At 60.2% G+C, this 19,084-nt stretch overlaps 2 protein-coding genes across 2 annotated transcripts in view; one reads left to right on the top strand and one right to left on the bottom strand.

Moving 5' to 3' along the window:
• The window catches only part of FLNA (filamin A), a 25,607-nt gene extending 23,812 nt beyond the window's left edge, over positions 1 to 1,795 (bottom strand). The window contains 1 exon segment of the mRNA XM_017521372.1: positions 1,663 to 1,795. The gene's annotated coding sequence lies outside the window, so the exon portion shown is untranslated.
• Positions 1,796 to 7,201: 5,406 nt separating this feature from the next.
• On the top strand, positions 7,202 to 9,591 carry EMD (emerin). Its single transcript, XM_017521373.2, has 6 exons — positions 7,202 to 7,499; positions 7,625 to 7,732; positions 7,885 to 7,962; positions 8,176 to 8,309; positions 8,737 to 8,786; positions 8,868 to 9,591. The coding sequence occupies exons 1-6, from the start codon at positions 7,418 to 7,420 to the stop codon at positions 9,193 to 9,195; spliced, it is 780 nt and encodes a 259-aa protein (XP_017376862.1). The 5' UTR covers positions 7,202 to 7,417; the 3' UTR covers positions 9,196 to 9,591.
• Positions 9,592 to 19,084: the final 9,493 nt, after the last annotated feature.

Below are 19,084 nucleotides of genomic sequence, written 5' to 3'. Positions count from 1 at the left end.
ATTTTTAGTAGAGACGGGGTTTCACCGTGTTGACCAGGATGGTCTCGATCTCTTGACCTCGTGATCCACCCGCCTCGGCCTCCCAAAGTGCTGGGATTACAAGCGTGAGCCACCGCGCCCGGCTGACAAATGGCATTTTCTAGTACGGAGGCCAACCCCTGTAAATTGGCCCCTCTCCTGATCACTTGGAGACACACCAGCACCAAGTGCACCTCCGAGTCTGGGAGCTGGGTGGAGGTGGAAGGGGGGCTGGGAAGGGGGATGCCATACAGACGCCTCCCTCCCCGGCCCCATTCAAGATGGACTTGAAGTTGTCCTTCCGGTCCTCCTGTCCCACTGGAAAGCAAGTTCCCAGGCATGGAATTCCATCAAGAATTGACTCTCTCTCCACTAAGGACCATTAAGCTGGGTTGTCTGGGCTCATTCCTTAATCTTCAGAGCTCAGGGAAACTGAGTCAGAGTGACCAGTAGTCAACTGCAGCAGAAAGGGTGTCAGGAGGTGGGTGTCCTGTCTTCCAGCCCTAGCTTTTCCCTATTTAGAGGAAACAAGGAATGGGCGTGTAGAGGATACTTGTCCCTAGGAGGACATAGTATTACCACCAGATGTCGCCCGATCCCAAAGCCCCCAGATCGGGCAGTCCTGGGAAGCCAAAATCCAGCTCTTTCATATTTTCCCTTATTTGGAGTAGATTCTTGGATGCTAGACACACCCCGCCCACCACACTACCCCTGGCCCTCAGACCCCAGGCCAGACCCTCCCACTGCGAGGTAGAGCCCAAGCCCAGAGGCCTTTCAGCTGAATCCCTAAGGAGCCATTTCCAAGCCTGAGTAGCCAGGGGGCGCCGGAGGGAAGGAAGCCGCAGATTGGCAAGGTGAGAAGAGACCTGTGCTGGCAAGTCCAGGTTCGGCAGGTGAGGTCGCCCATTCCCAAGCTCCCACCTTGACAGTGCAGCTTGGACCACTTACAAATGGGTCTGCCAGTGGATTTTCACCTACTTTGCCTGGCCCCAGGTGGCATGGGAATCTGGGGACATTGTTGGTCTCATCCTGGCTGGCGGTGCGAATCCAGCTCAGAGCCAGCCTGTGATAGGGCCCAGGGCCCAGCCAAGGAACCTGGCCTGGCCTCATCCTCATCATGGCCCCGATGGAGTACAGCAGCCCCAGAGCCAGCTCCCCTGTGCCCAAAGCAGCTGGTGCGCTGTGGACTCGAACCAGCAAGGCACAAGCTGTCCCTCTCCCAGTGGGCACACTGACTGAGAAGTGTCCTTCCAGGTGGCCACTCGCCCTAAGTCCACACAAGTTCTTGTTGTCAGGGCCCTTCTCTCTCAGATAGGCATGCAGTGGTCCGTTCATGGGCACCCATGCAGTCATCAGTCTCCTGCCAAGTGCCCAGACACCCTGTCTCTCGGGGACCCCCATGGCCTCAGGCTCCCACACTCGTGGGCACAGACACGGCTCGTGAGTCAACTAGGGGAGACATTCTCTGGACACCCACTCCCAGATGCCAGAGGCGCCTCCATCTGCTCACGCACCCCGGCTGAGCCTGGCCAGGACCTGGGCGCGAGCTGGAGCCTGAGTTCTCCGGCCTCTCTGCCCGCCTTCTCCAACCCCGCCCTCGGCCGACCAGGAGCGCGGCGACCCTACCGGCCGCGGAGACCTCACCTGCTGTCCCTGAGGGCGACCGGTGACCGCGGGGTGGCGCCCGGATTGCTTTCGCGCCCGCGCCAGGCGCCTCGGGGTTCCGTCGGCGTCCGCTGTGCGCCGCGCGCCTCCACGCGAATGGGCCGCCGCCGCCGCCCGCCTTCTTGTTGGCTGCACCCCCGCCCCGCGCCCGCCCCGGCCCGGCCCGGCGAGAAAGCCTTAATTGGTAAAATTGCCCAGGAGCCTGGGACGGGTGCGGGAGGGAGGGTGCGGGGGCGCGCCTTGAGCTCCAGCGACCCGCCGCCGGGAGACACCGCCCCTCGAGATGAGCTCACCGCCAGCGAGGGCTGCCAGGCCCTGGGGGAGGGGGGACTTAGCGAGGAGTCGTCTCCAGCGCCCGCAGGGTCTGCAGGGCCCACGTCTAGGCCCAATCACAAGGATGCTGCATGTTTGAGTCTGGGGGAGCCAAGCACACCCCAGGTGGAAAGGCCCAGGACCAAGACCACCTTCTCCAAGGAGCCACCCTGGGGTGGGGCAACAGGTTGTTGCAGGTGTTTGCTGGGTACCTACCTCAGCCAGGGGCCCGGGACTGGACTGCAGGGCTCCAAGCCCTGGGATGAACCCGACTGCCACAGATCGAGCCCTGCCAGGTCTGGCCTGGAGTGGGCAGCAGAAACAGCACCGCTCAGGGGCAGTCCCAGAGCCTGGGAGTGTGCAGCAGAGTGCAGCTAAAGAGCCAAGTGTCTGTGAACATGGTGGCCACAGCCACGCCCTGGCACTGCCAGGCTCTCTTCCTCTTCTACAGGTCCATTTCCTGGTAGCTTCAGATTCAGCTCAAATGTCACTTCCTTGGGGAAAGTGGCATCAAGCAGTGCTGTGTAACATCTTGCCTACGACCCCCAATAAGAACTACAGTTGCCACTGTGACCTCCTGAAACAAAAGTTTTACAAAACGATACTTTCCCTTACTACCGGCAAAGAGTAGGCTGCGGTTTTCAATTTTATTCCAAAGAGGGAAGGCCCGAAGGGAGGGAGGGAGGGAGGAAGGGAGTCTGGTCGCACCTGCTAAGTTAGTTCTGCAAGCCTCAGTTTAACACTGTGGCGAGGCACTGGTTGCCCTCTCTGTCTTGCTGCCTGTGCTGGCAATGACATTTCACACCTGATGCCCTGAGGAAACCTCCCAACAGTCAGGCCCAGGGTCTCGTCTCTAGCCGCACCATCCAGTGTGTGACCCGATAGGGAGGCCACTTGCTAGATGAGCTCAGGCCCAAGAGGTAGCTGTACTGGGGTTCACAGCAAGGCTATCCCTCAAGCAGAGAAGCCTGCCCACCCACAGGCACCGTAACAGGTGGAGGGAGCATGAAACAGGAAGTGGCTGCTTGGCTGCATCTCAAGACCCCCACTATGTTTGAACCCTTTCTTTGCACTCCTGCCCCTCCACACTCTAAATAAAAGCCATTCTTTGTGTCTACTTTCTCCAGGTTGCAGTGGAGACAGCGGTTTCTCTTCTTTTCTTTTCTTCTCTTTTTTTTTTTTTTTTGAGATGGAGTCTCACTGTCACCAGGCTGGAGTACAATCTTGGCTCACTGCAACCTCCGCCTCCTGGGTTTAAGAGATTCTCCTGCCTCAGCCTCCCGAGTAGCTGGGACTACAGGCACATGCCACCAAGCCCAGCTAATTTTTGTATTTTTAGTAGAGACAGGATTTCACCATGTTGGCCTGGATGGTCTTAATCTCTTGACCTCGTGACCCACCTGCCTTGACCTCCCAAAGTGCTGGGATTATGGGTGTGAGCCATTGTGCCTGGCCTAAGGGACAAGGGTTTCTATAGCAACAGCCTTTCCCTGGTGAAGATAATAAAAACTAAAGACATCTCCTTACATTGATGATGTTGGAAAACTGGAATTGGCTTCATTCCTGCTGCAAGGTAGGCTGAATCTCCAATCAGCGACACCAACAGTAACAAGACCAAGCAGTGTTCTAGGGTATGAGTAGACTTTTCGTTACCTAACTATTCACTATCGAAGATTGATTGTGACAATCTTCAAGACATTAATTTTCACAGTAATCACGACTTTTTGCGTTTGACCATCTGAGCAGATGTTTCAAAGCATTTGAGGACAAGTCAAAACCCAAAAGATCTTTAATATCCTTGAAGCAAAAGTTAAGTATTGTTTAGTATTAAGAAGATTCTGATCTTAAAGAAAACGTTGGCCGGGCATGGTGGCTCACACCTATAATCCTAGCACTGTGGGAGGCCCAGGCAGGCGGATCAACTGAGCCCAGGAGTTTGAGACTAACCTAGGCAACATAGCAAGACACTGTCTCTACCAAAAATGTAAAAATTATCTGGGCATGGTGACGTACACTGGTAGTCTCAGCTGCTCAGGAGGTTGAGGTGGGAGGATCACTTAAGCCCAGGAGTTGGAGGCTGCAGTAAGCTATAATTTCACCACTGCACTCCAGCCTGGACCACACAGTGAAACCCTGTCACTAAAAAATAATGAAATAAGCCAGGCATGATGGCTCACACCTGTAAGCGGGCGGATCACAAGGTCAGGAGTTCAAGACCAGCCTGGGCAAGATAGTGAAACCCCATCTGTACTAAAAATACAAAAATTAGCCAGGCACAGTGGCAGGTGCCTGTAATCCCAGCTATTCTGGGGGCTGAGGCAGGATAATCGCTTGAATCCAGGCCGCAGAGGTTGCAGTGAGCCGAGATTGTACCACTGAACTCCAGCCTGGGTGATAAGAGTGATACTCTGTATCAAATAATAATAATAATAAATTAAAAAAATAATTTTAACGGCTCAGTGAACGATCATCTACTTGTCCGTAGATACTGAGGAATGTTTCCATGTTGATATTTTTTCCTTGCAACTCAATCATGTTGGGATTGCAAGTTCTACAACACATACTGCTTGCAAGCCATTCTATCTGTAAGGAGTGACTCAGTGTTCTTATTCTTGACTTAGAATTGGTTGCACCCCGATGTTTCCTCTGCCTGCACTTCCCCAGAGGAACCCCCTGGAGACCCTCAGATGTTCCTGTACGCACCCTTCCCAGACCCTCTGACGACTGCAAATCCAACCCTACCCTTGGCAGGGAACTCTCTGAGGCTGGGCCACAGCCATCCAGGTGATCATGTTCCATGAATGAATTGCTGTGCTTGGGGCTCTTGGACAAGCCTCCCCTGATCGTGGGGCCCTGACTCTTCCTGTACAAGTGGTCTGGAGTGGAGCTGCACTGCAATGGGGCCGGACTGAAGCTGCAGGTACAAACAGGGTGCGTGCAGGAGGACCATCACAGTTCAGCTTCCTTGTACCATCTGTGGTGGGACCCGATTGTGTGGCAAAAGGGTGGGACATAAAAAGCAGAATGCCAAGGCAGGTGCAGAACGGTTGGGGGGGTGCTCCTTAGGGAGAAGGCAAATCTAGAATTCCTTGACCTCATAAGGAAACAGCTTGGATCCGCATGGGGAGGGGTGGCATGGGGGAGGATGGAGCAGCGCTTAGTACACAGAGGCCTCTGGGAGAGGGGCCAGGATTGCAGAAGGCTTGCAGAGGTGCTGGGGAATCTGATTTTGTCAAAACTAAAAAATCCATGAGGCAGCCTCTGACTAGCCCAGAGTCCAAACTGCCATCTGTCCCCTGAGCTCTGAAAGATGAGGTGCAAGCCCCGGCCCTACCCAAGGCTCTCCTGCTGCACACTGCCAGGCACCGTCTTCATGGACACACACTTCTCATATTTCTGGGGGCAGAGCGGGGCCACAGCAACAGCAATTCCTCTTTGTTAGGGTCTTTGTGTGTATTCAAAACAGGGCCCCATCTCATTACTCCCCCAGCTGTCGACCTTTTCTAACCCCATGGGCAAACCTACATGGACGACTGGTCTGTGATCCTCACCAGTTGGGTCAGCCATTCTGGACATGACCAGAGTCATCCCCTCTTCTTACCTTGTCACCAGCCCTCATCTGTGAGACCATGGATGGCATGTCACCTCTTCATGCTCCCAGTTTGGGGCCTGCCCAGTGAGGGGCACACTAGTTGGTCCCATATACCCTCAGCTGGTTTTGTTTAGAATATGAATGTCACAGCTGTACGAGATGGCTCATGCCTGTAATCCCAGCACTTTGAGAGGCCAAGCCGGGCTGATCAGTTGCGGTCAGGGTTTGAGACCAGCCTGGCCAACATGGTGAAACCCCATTTCTACTAAAAGTACAAAAAGTAGCCAGGTGTGGTGGCACGCGATTGTACTCCCAGCTACTAGGGAGGCTGACACAGGAGAATCACTTGAACCTGGTAGGTGGGGGCTACAGAGAGCCAAGATCGCACCACTGCACTCCAGCTTGGGTGACAGAGCGAGACTCTGTCTCAAAAAAAAAATAAAAAAGAATATCACCTCTTTTCCATTCTCCGTAGGACAGCCCTTATCTGATCAAGGCCCTGGGAATCCTAGCCACAGTCCAGGCTCCTGAGCAGGCCTTGGCAGCCCTTCCATAGCTCGACACCCACGTCTGCCCCCTGCTGGGCTACGCTGGGCTCAGGGGCCATTCCGACAGGAGAGGAAGCCCCACTTCAGCTCCCGCCAGTGCCCGGGGTGAATGAACGGCATGAAGCGTTAGGCACACGTCATCTCTGCACACATCGCACGGCGCCCTCTGCCCGCGCCCACTGGCGTGCTCGTTGGCTTGCCCGGGCCCCTTCGAAGGCTGCTTGCTCCTGGAGTGCCGGCGGCCTACTGGCCCAGTGCCCCATTTCCTCCCGGGAGGAGCGAGGGAGGAGAAAGGGAAGCAGAGACGGAGGCGGTGGGAAGCAGCGGGCATATGTGCACGGGCGACAGCCCTGCAGACTGGGAAGGCGGGCCCGTGGCAGGGGGTCTTCGGGGACCGCGTAGGCGCGGGCCTTGCCCCGCAGCCGCTTCCCGAGGGATGAGCACACAAAGCGCCCTCAGGAGTGCCTGACCCGGGGCCGGCGCTCCCTTAGGGTTCAGACCCTTCCCGCCGCTGCGGGGGCGGCCGACCCGGATGCGATCGGGGAATCCTAGGCCCTGGGGCCCCGGGAAGGGGGACGAGGGCGGGGAGAATGCACGGACGGTGGGGAGCCCAAGTGATTTAGGGCCCAGAGCCACCCCTAGCGCCCACTTAGGCCGCTCTCACTTCCCGGCCGGCAGATGCCCGATCTCAGGCGCGCAGGCCGCGCCCCTCTCTCCCAACTGGCTCACGAACGCCTCAAGGTGACGTCTAAGCTCCCAGCCGCACCGCCCAGACTCCCGCGCGGGCCCCACCCCCAAGAGCTCCGGGCGTTAGTGACGTACGGGCTCGCGGCCCCGCTCGCTCCCACCGCGAGACCTTCTGCTCCCGGCCTGAGCTGGCCCCGCCCCCTCCATCGCTAGCCAATCCGTGTGTTTGTGACGTTGAGCTTGCGGCCCCGCCCACTCCCACCGCGAGACCGATTCCCATCGCCCTGACTCCCGGCGCGGGCCCCGCCCCCTCCTCCGCTAGCCAATCCGTGCGTTTATGACGTTTGAGCTCACGGCCCCAGCCTCCCAGCTCTCAAGGCCCGGCCGGTCTGAGCCTGCTTCTCCCGCCGTTAGGCCCCGCCCCGCACAGCGCGCGCAGCCTGCGGAGCCCGCGACCGTGACGAGACAGAGATTTGGCTGTGACGCGAGCGCGACCGCTCCCGAGGCGCTCGTGCCGCCCCCGCCGTGATCCTCGGCAGCCGCTGCTCGGCCGATTTTGGCAGGGGCCTGGCTTCCGCCCGCGCCCGCACCCGCCATGGACGACTACGCGGGTCTTTCGGATACCGAGCTGGCCGCCGTGCTGCGCCAGTACAACATCCCTCACGGGCCAGTTGTCGGTAAGCGGCGGGGGGGAAGGACCTGCCCCCAGGCCCCCTCCCCGCGCTCTGCCCCGCGCCCTCCCCGCCACCCTAGCCGCACGCCTTCCCAGGCTCGCCGCCCTGACCGCCCCGTGTCCGGCCAGGGTCTACTCGTAAGCTTTACGAGAAGAAGATCTTCGAGTACGAGACCCAGAGGCGGCGGCTCTCGCCCCCCAGCTCGTCCGCCGCCTCCTTCTCCTATCGCTTTTCTGGTGAGAGCCTCGCCTGTGGGGACCGGGCCTGGGATGCGGGGAGGACGGGGTCTCGAGGGTGTGGCAGGGGCGCCGGTCCAGAGCGGCACCGGGGAGAGGGGAGGGAAGCCTGGGGGGCAAACAAACAGTTCTGTCACCTCCTTTGAATCCAGACTTGAATTCGGCGTCAGTGGATTCAGATATGTATGATCTTCCCAAGAAAGAGGACGCCTTACTCTACCAGAGCAAGGGTAAGGCAGGGGTGGGGTGGGCACGCTGGCACCTTCACCTGACTGCGTCAGGGACCCAGCTCACAGGGAGGACCTGAGACCTCAGCCCCAACCACTCCAGCAGCCTTAGGAGGGAGAAACTGTCACAGGTCCCGAAAGAGATTCAGATTAGGGCCAGCAGGCCAGGAGGGGCACACCGATGCCCCCTCTGCTACCGCTGCCCCCCTTCCCAAGGCTACAATGACGACTACTATGAAGAGAGCTACTTAACTACCAGGACTTATGGGGAGCCCGACTCTGCGGGCCAGTCCAGGGGCTTCCGCCAGTCTGCGACTTCACTCCCAGATGCTGACACTTTCCACCACCAGGTGAGCTGGCTGGCAGGCGCCCTGTACTTGGGTACAATCTAGGGGATGGTGTCTGTGTTTGGATAAATCTAGGGGGCCACTGGATACAAATGGTGGCTCCTGGGCCTCTGGGGGGACTCTGGCTCAGCAGATGCCTGTTTGGCCAGGTCCCTACTTTGGGGAGCCATCAGAACTATGACTAGAGCACCCTGGTCTGCAGTCTAGGCTTAAGCTCTTCCTGAGAGTCCTGGGGGCAAAAGGGAATAGTGGGGCATGAGCACAAGTGGCAAGGCCCCACAAATAAAAGGCTGAACACCAAGAGCCATTCGGGAGGGTGTGGGTCCCTGGCCTCTAACCAAAGGTCAGAGGGCACCAGCTGGGGAAGTTTGGACTGACGGATATGACAGGGCCTGCCAGTCAGTCCACTCACCCTTACTCTCTTCTGCAGGTGCGTGATGACAATCTTTTGTCGTCTTCTGAAGAGGAGTGCAAGGATAGGTACGTAGAGGGCAGGCCCAGGAACAGCGGCTGGTTCTGCACCCAGGCTCCTGGCCCACCTGCTCCCCTCTTTTGCCTCAGGGAACGCCCCATGTACGGCCGGGACAGTGCCTACCAGAGCATCGCGCACTACCGCCCTGTTTCAGCCTCCAGGAGCTCCCTGGGCCTGTCCTATTATCCTACCTCCTCCTCCACCTCTTCTGTGTCCTCATCTTCATCTTCTCCTTCATGGCTTACCCGCCGAGCCATCCGGCCAGAAAAGCATGCTCCTGGGGCTGGGCTGGGCCATGATCGCCAGGTCCCGCTCTGGGGCCAGCTGCTGCTTTTCCTGGTGTTTGCAATCTTCCTCTTCTTTGTTTACTACTTCATGCAGGCCGAGGAAGGCAACCCCTTCTGGAGGGAGCCCTGAGGGTCTGGCCTTCAGAGCCAGTTCTTCTGGGGAAGTCCTGGCTGACTGCCTTAGCAGTGGGGGTGGGGGTGGGGGCTTTTGTGTGTGTTCTCGCTTTGGGGGTGCTGGCCTAGCCGAGTAGTGCTTGCTCCCCTGCCTTGTCCCACCAGGGAGGCAGCAGACTCAGGCCCTCCATGGTCTGGGGGACCTGGGTGCGCTTTCCTCTCCAGCCTCCTGGCCCTGCTTGCCTGTAACCCTTAGGGTCCAGGAGGGCAAGGCATCGCTCCATCAGAGGAGAACATGGTTATTGTTGTCATGCATGCCTCCTTTTAGTTGTCATCTTGTTGAGGGGATTAACCGAAGGCCACCATGACTTTGTTTTCGTGGACACACAATAAAAACCCCATTTATTTTTAATGTGTTGGCTCTTCCTGGAGGAGAGGGTTGGGTTCCCATGGCAACGGCCTCTGGGTCTTGGGGCTCAAGGATTGCCATCTGGCCTTGCTGGGTCCGCATTTTTGCTTTGGTCTGGGGATAGGAATCAACTGCTACCCAGAGATGTTTGTGTTTTGTTTGGGAGTTTTATTCCCCAACTCATTCCCCAAAGCACGTGTAACTGCTTATACATATAATTGTGGTACAACAAGGTATATACCGAGAACCCACTTGGAAATTCAGGCAAAGCTGCATGAACGCTACCAGCAGTCTGCGGGTGTTTTAACTGGAAAAAGCTGAAGTCCACCCCATTGTCCAAGGGCATGTGGACGGAAAGATGAGGGCGTCTCACTGGCAGATCATTCTCGGCTCCTGGAACTGCTGCTTGTTTAACATGGGAGAAAAGCTCCAAAGGCCCCATCATCCCTGGGTGGTGGAATTCACCTGCCTATATTCTCATGTAACTCCCAGATTTTCTGCCCTGGGTATGTATTTCTTCAAAGTTTTTATATATGTATAACTTTATATATATATACACACACATATATATAACTTTATATACATACATACACATACATATGTACACACATATATATAAAGTTATATATATATATATATTTGAGATGGAGTCATGCTCTTGTCACCCAGGCTGGAGTGCAGTGGTGCGATCTTGGCTCACTGCAGCCTCTGCCTCCCGGGTTCAAGTGATTCTCCTGTCTCAGCCTCCCTAGTAGCTGGGACTATGGTCGTATGCCACCACGCCTGGCTAATTTTTGTATTTTTAGTAAAGACAGGGTTTCACCATGTTGGTCAGGTAGGTCTCAAAACTCCTGACCATCTTCAGATGATCCATCCATCTTGGTCTCCCAAAGTGTTAAGATTACAGGTGTGAGCCACCACGCCCACCCAAAGTTGACATATATTTTTAAAAGTGGAAAGCAGGTACTAAAGAAAACCAAGACGGAATGCCACATGTTGCTGTGCATGCCTGACTCTACGCTGCCAGCAGAGGGCGGGAAAGCAGAGGGGCTGTCATCCACTGCATACAGGGAGGTGGGAAGCAGAGGCCCAGCAAGGGGTAGGGTGCTGGCATCAGTCCCCCTTGCCTTTGGTTGGCTCCTTGCTGCAGGTAGTGGGACAGCCCGGCCTCTCACTTGGCACAGCTCCCAGCAAGTGCCTGTACATGTGCCCATCAAGCCAGGGCTGGGGCTGGGAGCTGCTCCTGACCATTTATCTTGGCTACATCCTAGTCTCATGTATATTTTTGGTCCTAAAATATTGCATGGTCCTTGTGCATTGAAAACATGCAGAAAAGAGTGGATCACTTCTAATTTTCTTACCACTCACAGTTTTAGCCTTTCTTGTTTGACTGCTATAAGCTCCTCCTACCTGGCTCACCCTCAGTGCCCAGCCACTTGCTGTGTGGACTCTCCAAGCCCCTGCCCTCTGCCCCTCACCATCCCAAGCCCAATGCAAGGGACTCATGGCTGGCCCTGCAGCAGGTGAGAGACCTGGATGGTCCATGGCGAGTGGTAGACATGGGCAGGGGATGCCACCTCCTCACAGGTCTACCTTACAGACCCGACGGTCCCATTCATGAACCTGTACCTGGGGGCAGAACAAGCAGTCAGTTTGCTACCGCCAGGACCCTAGAAGGACACAATGACAGAGCCTCGTGTTTCAGCAGCTGATAAAAACCAAGTACATTGACAGCAAGAACCGAACTCACCTCAGTCCAGTTCCTCCAGGAAGTACTCTACCTGGGACTGGCTGGACTACAGCCCAGTGGGGACTGGACAGAGGCAGATGAGGCCTAGCAGGGACCTAAGTGGGACCTGGGGTGGTGGCAAGGTTGACATCCCAAAGCTCTGGAGTAATGGCCGGTGTCAGGGAGGTGGGGGATGTGGAGTTGGGCTTGGGGCATCCCAAGGAGGAAAAAGAGATCTGGGCATCAGGACGAAACAGTGCTTTCTAGGCCTTAGGTCAGGTCCTGGATCTGTTCCAGGTGAGGAGAAAAGAGGAAGCTGGGTGTGCTTGGCACCACTGTGGTGTGTGGCATGAGGGAAGAGAGGGAAGGAAGGAAACAGCCACCACCCCTCACATAGCTTGCCCCTTTTCATTCATTCCAAAAGGGCTCCCAAGATTGGATGGAAGAGGGCTCCCAGAATCCCCACCCCAGTTCCCCAGGGAAGCACTACAAGACTCCCCCAGGGCTCTGCTCCTACCACCTCCCTGAGCTCCCCCTGGACTCCTGAGGCCTCCCACTTCGGCTTGGTCACCAATCCCCAGGGCTCCGTGGGCCTTGGAGTACTCCCTGTTCCAGTGCTCCTCAGGGCTCTGCCTACCCAATCAGGTGATCTGTCCAATCCCCAGGGCTTCCAGCCCCACGAGGGATCCCAACTGCTCTGGACGCAGCCAAGTGCGCTGGGTGCCCCAACCAGAACCAGAAGGATTAAGAAGGTTCCATGGGCCTCAAGGGGCTCCAGGCCTCCAACTAAAATGTTCTCCAGAGCTCTGAGAGGCCACTGTGGCCCCACTTTAAAAAGCTTCCAAGGAATCTGGGGTCCCCCACAGGGCTCCAGCAGTGCTTAGAGACACAGCAGGGGGCGGCAGCTGCCCAAGGTCCCAGACAGAGGCCACTCTGGGCACTGTACAAGAAGACACTGGATTTTTTTTCCTTCCCTGCCAGACCAGGAAAGAACCAGCTGAGGGGGTGTCGACATGGTCAGTGGAGAAAGTGACTGTGGAGAGGGCCCTGCAGGGCCAGGGTCCAGAACCCATGGTCCTGGCAAGGCCCTCAACCTCAGCCCCAAAAGGTCCAAAAGAGGTGAGAGCACAAAGGCTGGTCAAGGACACTTGCCTTGACCCTCATCTGCGGTGGAGGTAGGAAGGGTGTCTGCTGGGCCACCATCACCTTCAAGAAGAGAACACCAGGGGTGTAGAACCTGTGACTTCGTGAAGATGGCCCACCCCTGACTCTGATGGCCTAAAAAACAGGAAAATGGCAAAGGAGCCCTCCCTGATTTCCACCTGGGGCTGGGCTGCTGGCCCCAGGCTCAGGGCATCCACTCGCTGGGAGACCCGAGCAAGCGAGACACAGAAAGGGTTAGTCCCACCCCCAGCCCCGGCCACACTACTGCTCCCACTGGTCCCAACGGCATAGAGGCAAAGGGGCCAAGCACGCTCTGGAAGCCTCTAGAAGCCACCAGCTGAATGGGGGTGGGAGGCAGCAGAGCCAGGCCCAGAAAGATCCAGTGCCAGTGGGGAGGACGGCAGGTCCCCCTGCGGCCCCGACCTGTCGGCTCAGCCCACGGTGTGCCCAGGACTCTCAACCTCTGGGGCGCCCCCTCCTGCCCCGAGTCACCCGGAGTCTCCTGCCCGCTCCCTGTGGCGGCTCCGTCGCATCCTCTCCCAAGCCCATGCCTGGCAGAGCCACCGGGAGAACCGCCCTGGGGCTGGGCTAGGTGAACCAGGGGTGCCCGTCCCCCAACCCTCCGGATGATACCCAGGCTGCAGGGACACATGTGGGATGGCAAGGGCGGAAGATAAACCGGGGGGATCCAGGCTCCTAGGGCCGGCCCTGGTGGGAGGCCACAGGCCTCACGGGGCAGTGAGCTGGAGGCCACCCAGGCAGGCAGGCAGCAGGGAAAGAGATCGGCATGGTCCTGGCCAGGGGCCTCCCCGGGGAGGCCGGGCAAGTAGGAGCAAAAACAAGAGCACGGGCCCCCACCCTGCTGGGGCTTATGGCCTGCGGACCCAGCCACAGTGAGGAAGACCCAGGAGGACCCGCCAGGCTACTAGGAGGACATGAAGGGTGCACAGGCCCCCGATCTGGAGGATGCGTCTGGACTGAGTCCAAGGAGGGCAGGGAGGGGGGTAGCCCAGCTGACCTTCCCTCGCCCCAGCCCCACCCCTGGCACCCCAATCTTCCCTTCTGCCTCCTGACAGCCCCATCCCTGCTCTCCCAGAAAACTGGGAGGGGGCCTGGAGAGGAAAGGGAAGCAACAGCCCCTCAGAGCGGGGCTCCCTGAAATCTACGGCTAGGGACTGAGTCCAGCACTCAGACACTTTTGGGAACCCTGGCCAGGAGTCCCTCGGGGTTCCAGTGCAGTCCCCAGCACAGGGAGGCCTGGGCTCCACTCCAGAGCTCTGGGCTCCTCCGGGCGGACCTGGGAAACTGCCCGAGAAGCTTAGGGGACTGGCCCAGCACAGGGAGGGGCTCGGGCTGGAAGCCAAGCAGACAGGGTACCCCCAGACCTGGGGCCGAGGACAGGAAGCAGGTGACTATGGGAAGACCCCCGCCACCACCCACCCCCAACTCGGCACACAAAGGCCCAGAGAGCCCCCCAGACATCACTGTGGGGGTGTTTGCAAACACCCGCAGAGGGGCCGGGTGTCCCGGGCACACGGACAGCTTGCAGGGCCCAGCTGAGGCTAGGACGGCAGCAAGTGGTGGCCAGGAGGTGACCGACCAGGGCCCCAAGGTGCGTGGGGGGGCAGGCCTGAGGCAGGATCTCTCCGAAGAGGCGCCATACCCAGCCAGGGCTTTCAGAGACACAGGTGGTGGGGCCGAGTGCCCCTCACCCTGTGCCTGGACCCCAACAAAGGGCAAGCATGTATCCTCCTCGGACACAGTGTCCAGGGCAGGGCACTCCCAAACCGGGACACCCCCTAGGCCAGAGGACCCCCAGCCCCAGGTGACAGCAGCCGGGGGTCTGGGGAGGCCCCCAGGAGCCAGGGCAGCAGCCAAGAGGAGCGCAGTCCCTGGGCCCACTCTCCAACTGCAACCAGGGCCCGGTCCCGGAAGGCACCAGCTCTCTCTAGGGGCAGGACCTTGATCCAGAGCAGGAGTGGAGGCCCCCGACAGGGGATGGCTGGAGAGGCCCTGGGCTCACGAGCCAGGCAGCGGCAGCTCTGCGCCCAGAGGCCCCTGGGTCCTGCCTGGGCTGCTGGTAGCTGCCGCGGCCTGAGGGGTCCGGAGTCCCCCAGGGTGCTTGGGGGCAGCTCCTGTGGGACCCTCAATGGGGCCAGTAAGTCCAGGAGGGCGCCGATCCGTCCAGGTGGGTGCACGGGCCGGGGCAGGGTCTGGCTGCTGTCGTGACCGTGCCCATCTGCGAAACAGGCTGCTGGGAGAGCATTCCCTGAGCGAGGGCGCTGGGCAGCCGGGGGGAGGGAGGACGCAGTCCCCGTCCAGGCCCCCAAGGCCCCCACAGCAGGGAGAGTCGGCCCTCCTCACTGTTCCTTCCCGGGGCACCAGGCCGAAGCCTCAGCTCAGGGCAGAGAGGGGTCACAGAGGACAGCCAGCAGGCAGATGGCCCAGGCGTGTGGGGGTTCAGGGGACCTGACCGTGTCCTGAGGCGCCCCAGGACCCTCTACCCAACACCCTGGGGGAGGCACTGTCCCCACCTGCCAGGAACACATTCCTCAGGGAAGGCCCGGCAACCTGCTCTCCTCTGGTTCAAGGAGAGCCAGGCGGCTTTGGAAGGGGCCAGGAGGAGCTGTCCCCAAGGGCCCCTGTATTGCCCAGAGGCGATGGCGGCCAACAGGAAAAGCACTCGCCACCCACAGAACCTCGGTGACAAATTCAGAGCCGCAGAGAGAGCGAGAGCGTCATCAGGAAGTCACCTGCCAGTCCCAGGGGGAAGGATGGGGCGCGTCTCCAGGGAAACGAGATGCCAAGGTCCTCCCGGGGCCCCTTCCGGAACCCACCTGGCCCTCCACATCCCACCCCCCAGCCCAGGATCCAGCAACCCGACACGTCACGGAAAAAAGGAGCCGCTCTGCCTTCACCATGGCAACACGGCACACCCCTCCCTGCCGCAGGCCCTCCCCTTCAGGGCTGCATGGGGGAAGGACAGGCCGCCTCTGTCTGCAGAGCGAGGTCACCCCACCTGGGGCAGAGAGGGGGCGGGAGCAGGAATGAGCCCCTGGGGGGGAGGGCGTTGGAGGTGCGGGGCACATCCTGCCACCCAGGCTGGCGTGGGGCACTCACACCGTGAAGGGCTGCGGTGACCAGAACGGGCCTCCCGCCGGCTCCTGGGGATGTAGGATCGGGACTCCCGGACCCGGGCTGGGAACGACTTCCATGAAGGGCCAGAGAGCACACCGAGCAGACCCTGTGGGGCACACGGGGTCTCTGTGGCAGAGTCTCCCTTCTTGGGGTTCTCTGTGATGGGTGTTGCAACCCTTTCAGGATGTCAGAGCACGCTCCGCCCTCAGAAATGCAGGCCCCGGCCAGTGTCAGCCCCAGGAGGTGGCCTGCTCCTCCGACTGACACCAAGGACACGCTCTTGAGGTGGCCCTCCCTCTCGGGGCCTCCAGCAGCCGACACAGGTCTACACGTGCAAGGGTGCTTCTGACTCGCAGCACGCAGGAACATCCTCCACCCTGAGCATGGCGCCCTCTCCAGCACGCTCCAGGGTGGACCTGTGACCTGTGAGACCACTGAAAACCACAGAGGAGAGCGGACGTGAGGCGAGTCACTTAGGATACCAGGTCATACACAGACTGTGGCCGGGTCTGGGGCGCCCTCTCCTGCTGGTTCGATTGGATTGCAGGTCTGCGGGAAGCCGAGCAGCCCTGTGGGGAGGCCTGGTGGGGAGGAACTGAGGCCTCCTGCCACAGCCTCTTCACTCAGTCAGATAGGATGGCTGGGCCCCAGTGGACACCTTCACCGCAGCCTGAGAGGGACCCTGGGCCATAGTCCCTGGCTCCCCGAGAGCCCTCCCAGAGCCGGTCCCTCAGAACCCCAGGGGGATGAGGAGCACCAGGTGGGGAAGGACCAAAACGTGGGGTCGCCTGTTACCCAGCAGTCGGAACTGGTGCCCAGCATCTAGGGGGCAAGACACGGTGTGAGCCAGAAGGAAACAAACGGACAAGAACCCCCAGAAGCCGTCAGGAAAGCCTGGAGCTTCAGATGACACGAAAACTAAAATCCCCTGTCTGACCAAGCACAACCCGCAAACCACACGGTCAAGAGACAAGTGATAACATGGGGAAAAAATAGTAGCAAGAGGTGACTAAGGGCTCGCGTCGGTCACACACACAGAGAGTGGACAAGGCAGAGTGCAAGGACAAGGGAGCCAAAGGGGGCGGAGGAGAGGAAGGGACAGGGAGGGAAGTGTCTTCTCCGCCGGGATGCAATCCCCTCGGGGCGAAGACACCCAGCAGGGTCGCCAGAGCCTCCGCGGAGACGGGAAGTCATGCCAGGCCTCGGAGCCCAGCAAAGAGGAACCAGAGCAGACGGGCCAAACCCAGCGGCCCGCCCTCCGGTGGGTGGTGGCGCTGGGGGCAGCCGCCTGGGCAGCATCGCCAGCAGCTGGGAACCCTCCTGGCGCGGGAAGGGTGGCGGGAAACGCGTGGCTTTCCCGGAAACCCTGGGCGGGGCCCCGCGGTCCGACGGGTGCCGGAACCAGCCCTGTGCGGGTGTTCCCAGGAACCCTCCCGCGGGAAGACCGGCCGGAGGGATGGCTCCGTCGAGGGAAGCCACCGCCTTTTCTGCGGGGCCCGCCTTCCCTACCTCCCCGAGGAGCCGGTCTGGCGGGAAGCGCCCCAGCCCACGGCCGCCCGCAGCAGAGCAGGATTCCCTCCCCGGCGGCCACGGCTGTCAAGGGACGGGGAAGACTTTGTTACCCCACCGCGCGCCACCCGCGGAATGGTGCACAGACACCTCCAGACGCCACCTCCCCCAGGACGCCTGACTGGGCCCGCTCTGCCCACGTCTCCCTGGACGCTGCCCGGTGGGCGGGTGGGGTGGGCCCTGCTTCCCCAAGACCCCCCAGACGCGCCCCGAGGCGCCTTCGGAGCACAGTGGAATGCGAAGGGCGGGGCGGCCCCTCGGCGGCGCCCAGGGCAGAGCGGCTCACGGGGCATCCCGGGCCCTGACCTCGGGGGACGCCTGTCCGCCAAGTCCCCGGGGGAGGACAGTGACCACCGGCCTGCGCCGGAAAGGGACTCGGCGCCTGCCTGCCCCGCAGGGCCGGCCCGAGGACCCGCAGGCGCGGAAGGCGGGGTCGAGGCAGCAGCGGGGCGGGGCGGGGTGGGAGCGCCCTCGCTTCCGCCCGCGGGAGCCCACAGCTGCCTGGCTCCCCGCCTCCGCATCCGTCGCTCCTCTCAGCCTCCAGGCGCCCAAGGGAAGCTCCGCCCCGCCCCGCCTATCCGGCCTCCTCTTCGCCTGTCGTCGCCAATGACCGTGCTCAGAGTGAACGGAATTCCCGCCCCTCTACCTTGACGGACGCCCCTGCTGCCCAATGGGCGCCACCGCGTCGCGTGCGCGCCGCTGCGGCCCTGCGGGGCGGGGCGCGTCCCTCTCTGGCTCCCAGGCGTCCACGGGGCGAGGGCCGGGACGCTGGCCGCAGAGTCGCGCGAGACCCTCCAGCCGTGCACCCGCAACACTGCCGCCTGGTGTTTTCGGTGTGGACCTGTGCTTCTCTAAGCATTCCATTCCCGAGAAGGGGCGAGAAAAGTCCAGAGGCCGTGGCACCTGTCGGCCGGTGCCGGAGCGTTGGCCGTGGGCGCAACTGAAGCGCCCCGGGAGCGCGGCGCGACGTCCGTGCCCTCCGAGGGCCGCCCGGGTGTCGCCGTGGTGCGAGCGGGAGGGCGCGGCCGTGGGCGTTTCTGCGCTTGCGCGGGTTCCTGTCCCCGGCACCGGCCCCTCCCTCCGGTGGGCCCGCGGTAGGCACGCCCCCTCCCTCCCGCGGTGCAGCGCAGCCAGCGCTGTGCTCCGGGACGCATCGAGTCCGTCACTGCGGAGCTTTATCTCCGCGGAGCCACGCGCTATCCTCCGCTGTGGTGGGCCGAGTCCCCTCCGCCTCCCGCTCGCGAGATCCATCCCAGCCCTTGGGGCGGGGCCCGTGGTTCTTCCCGCTCACGGCCAGGGAACGGTCCACGCTCGTGGAGCCGCAGGCTGAGCCTTTGCCTCATGAGGGACAAGGTTGCAGCTCCCCGTGGCTAGTGGCCCTTACGGAGGAGCCAGCTGGGAGCACGCACGTGCAGGGTTTCCTGTCGTCGGGTTGTCACGCCCGTCTTGAACGCTCGAGTGCACGCAGAAGTGAATGTGTAGCTTTATTTGTATTTGTGTTCATAATGGGTTTTTTTGAGGCAGGGTCTCACTGTGTCGCCCAGGCTGGAGTGCAGTGGCACAATGTGGGCTCACTACAGCCTTGACCTCCCCACCCCAGTGACGGCCTCCACCTCCGGCGTCAGCCCTCCAAGTAGCTGGGACTACAGGCACACGCCACCACCACGCCCAGCTAGTTTTTGTATTTTTATTTTTATTTATTTTTTATTTTATTTTTTTGAGACAGAGTTTCGCTCTTGTTACCCAGGCTGGAGTGCAATGGCGCGATCTCGGCTCACCGCAACCTCCGACTCCTGGGTTCAGGCAATTCTCCTGCCTCAGCCTCCTGAGTAGCTGGGATTACAGGCACGCGCCACCATGCCCAGCTAATTTTTTGTAGTTTTAGTAGAGACGGGG

The sequence above is a fragment of the Cebus imitator genome, unplaced genomic scaffold (genome assembly GCF_001604975.1).
Source record: "Cebus imitator isolate Cc_AM_T3 unplaced genomic scaffold, Cebus_imitator-1.0 Scaffold1100, whole genome shotgun sequence".
In the NCBI taxonomy this organism is placed as follows: Eukaryota; Metazoa; Chordata; class Mammalia; order Primates; family Cebidae; genus Cebus; species Cebus imitator.
This window is presented reverse-complemented; position numbering and strand designations above follow the sequence as displayed.

What these genes read in the sequence shown, in the direction of transcription:
- EMD (XM_017521373.2), top strand. Translation starts at nt 7,418, where the DNA reads ATGGACGACTACGCGGGTCTTTCGGATACCGAGCTGGCCGCCGTGCTG. An exon ending in CTTACTCTACCAGAGCAAGG is followed by an intron (nt 7,963 to 8,175) that starts GTAAGGCAGGGG and finishes CCCCTTCCCAAG; the next exon opens with GCTACAATGACGACTACTAT. An exon ending in GAAGAGGAGTGCAAGGATAG is followed by an intron (nt 8,787 to 8,867) that starts GTACGTAGAGGG and finishes CTTTTGCCTCAG; the next exon opens with GGAACGCCCCATGTACGGCC.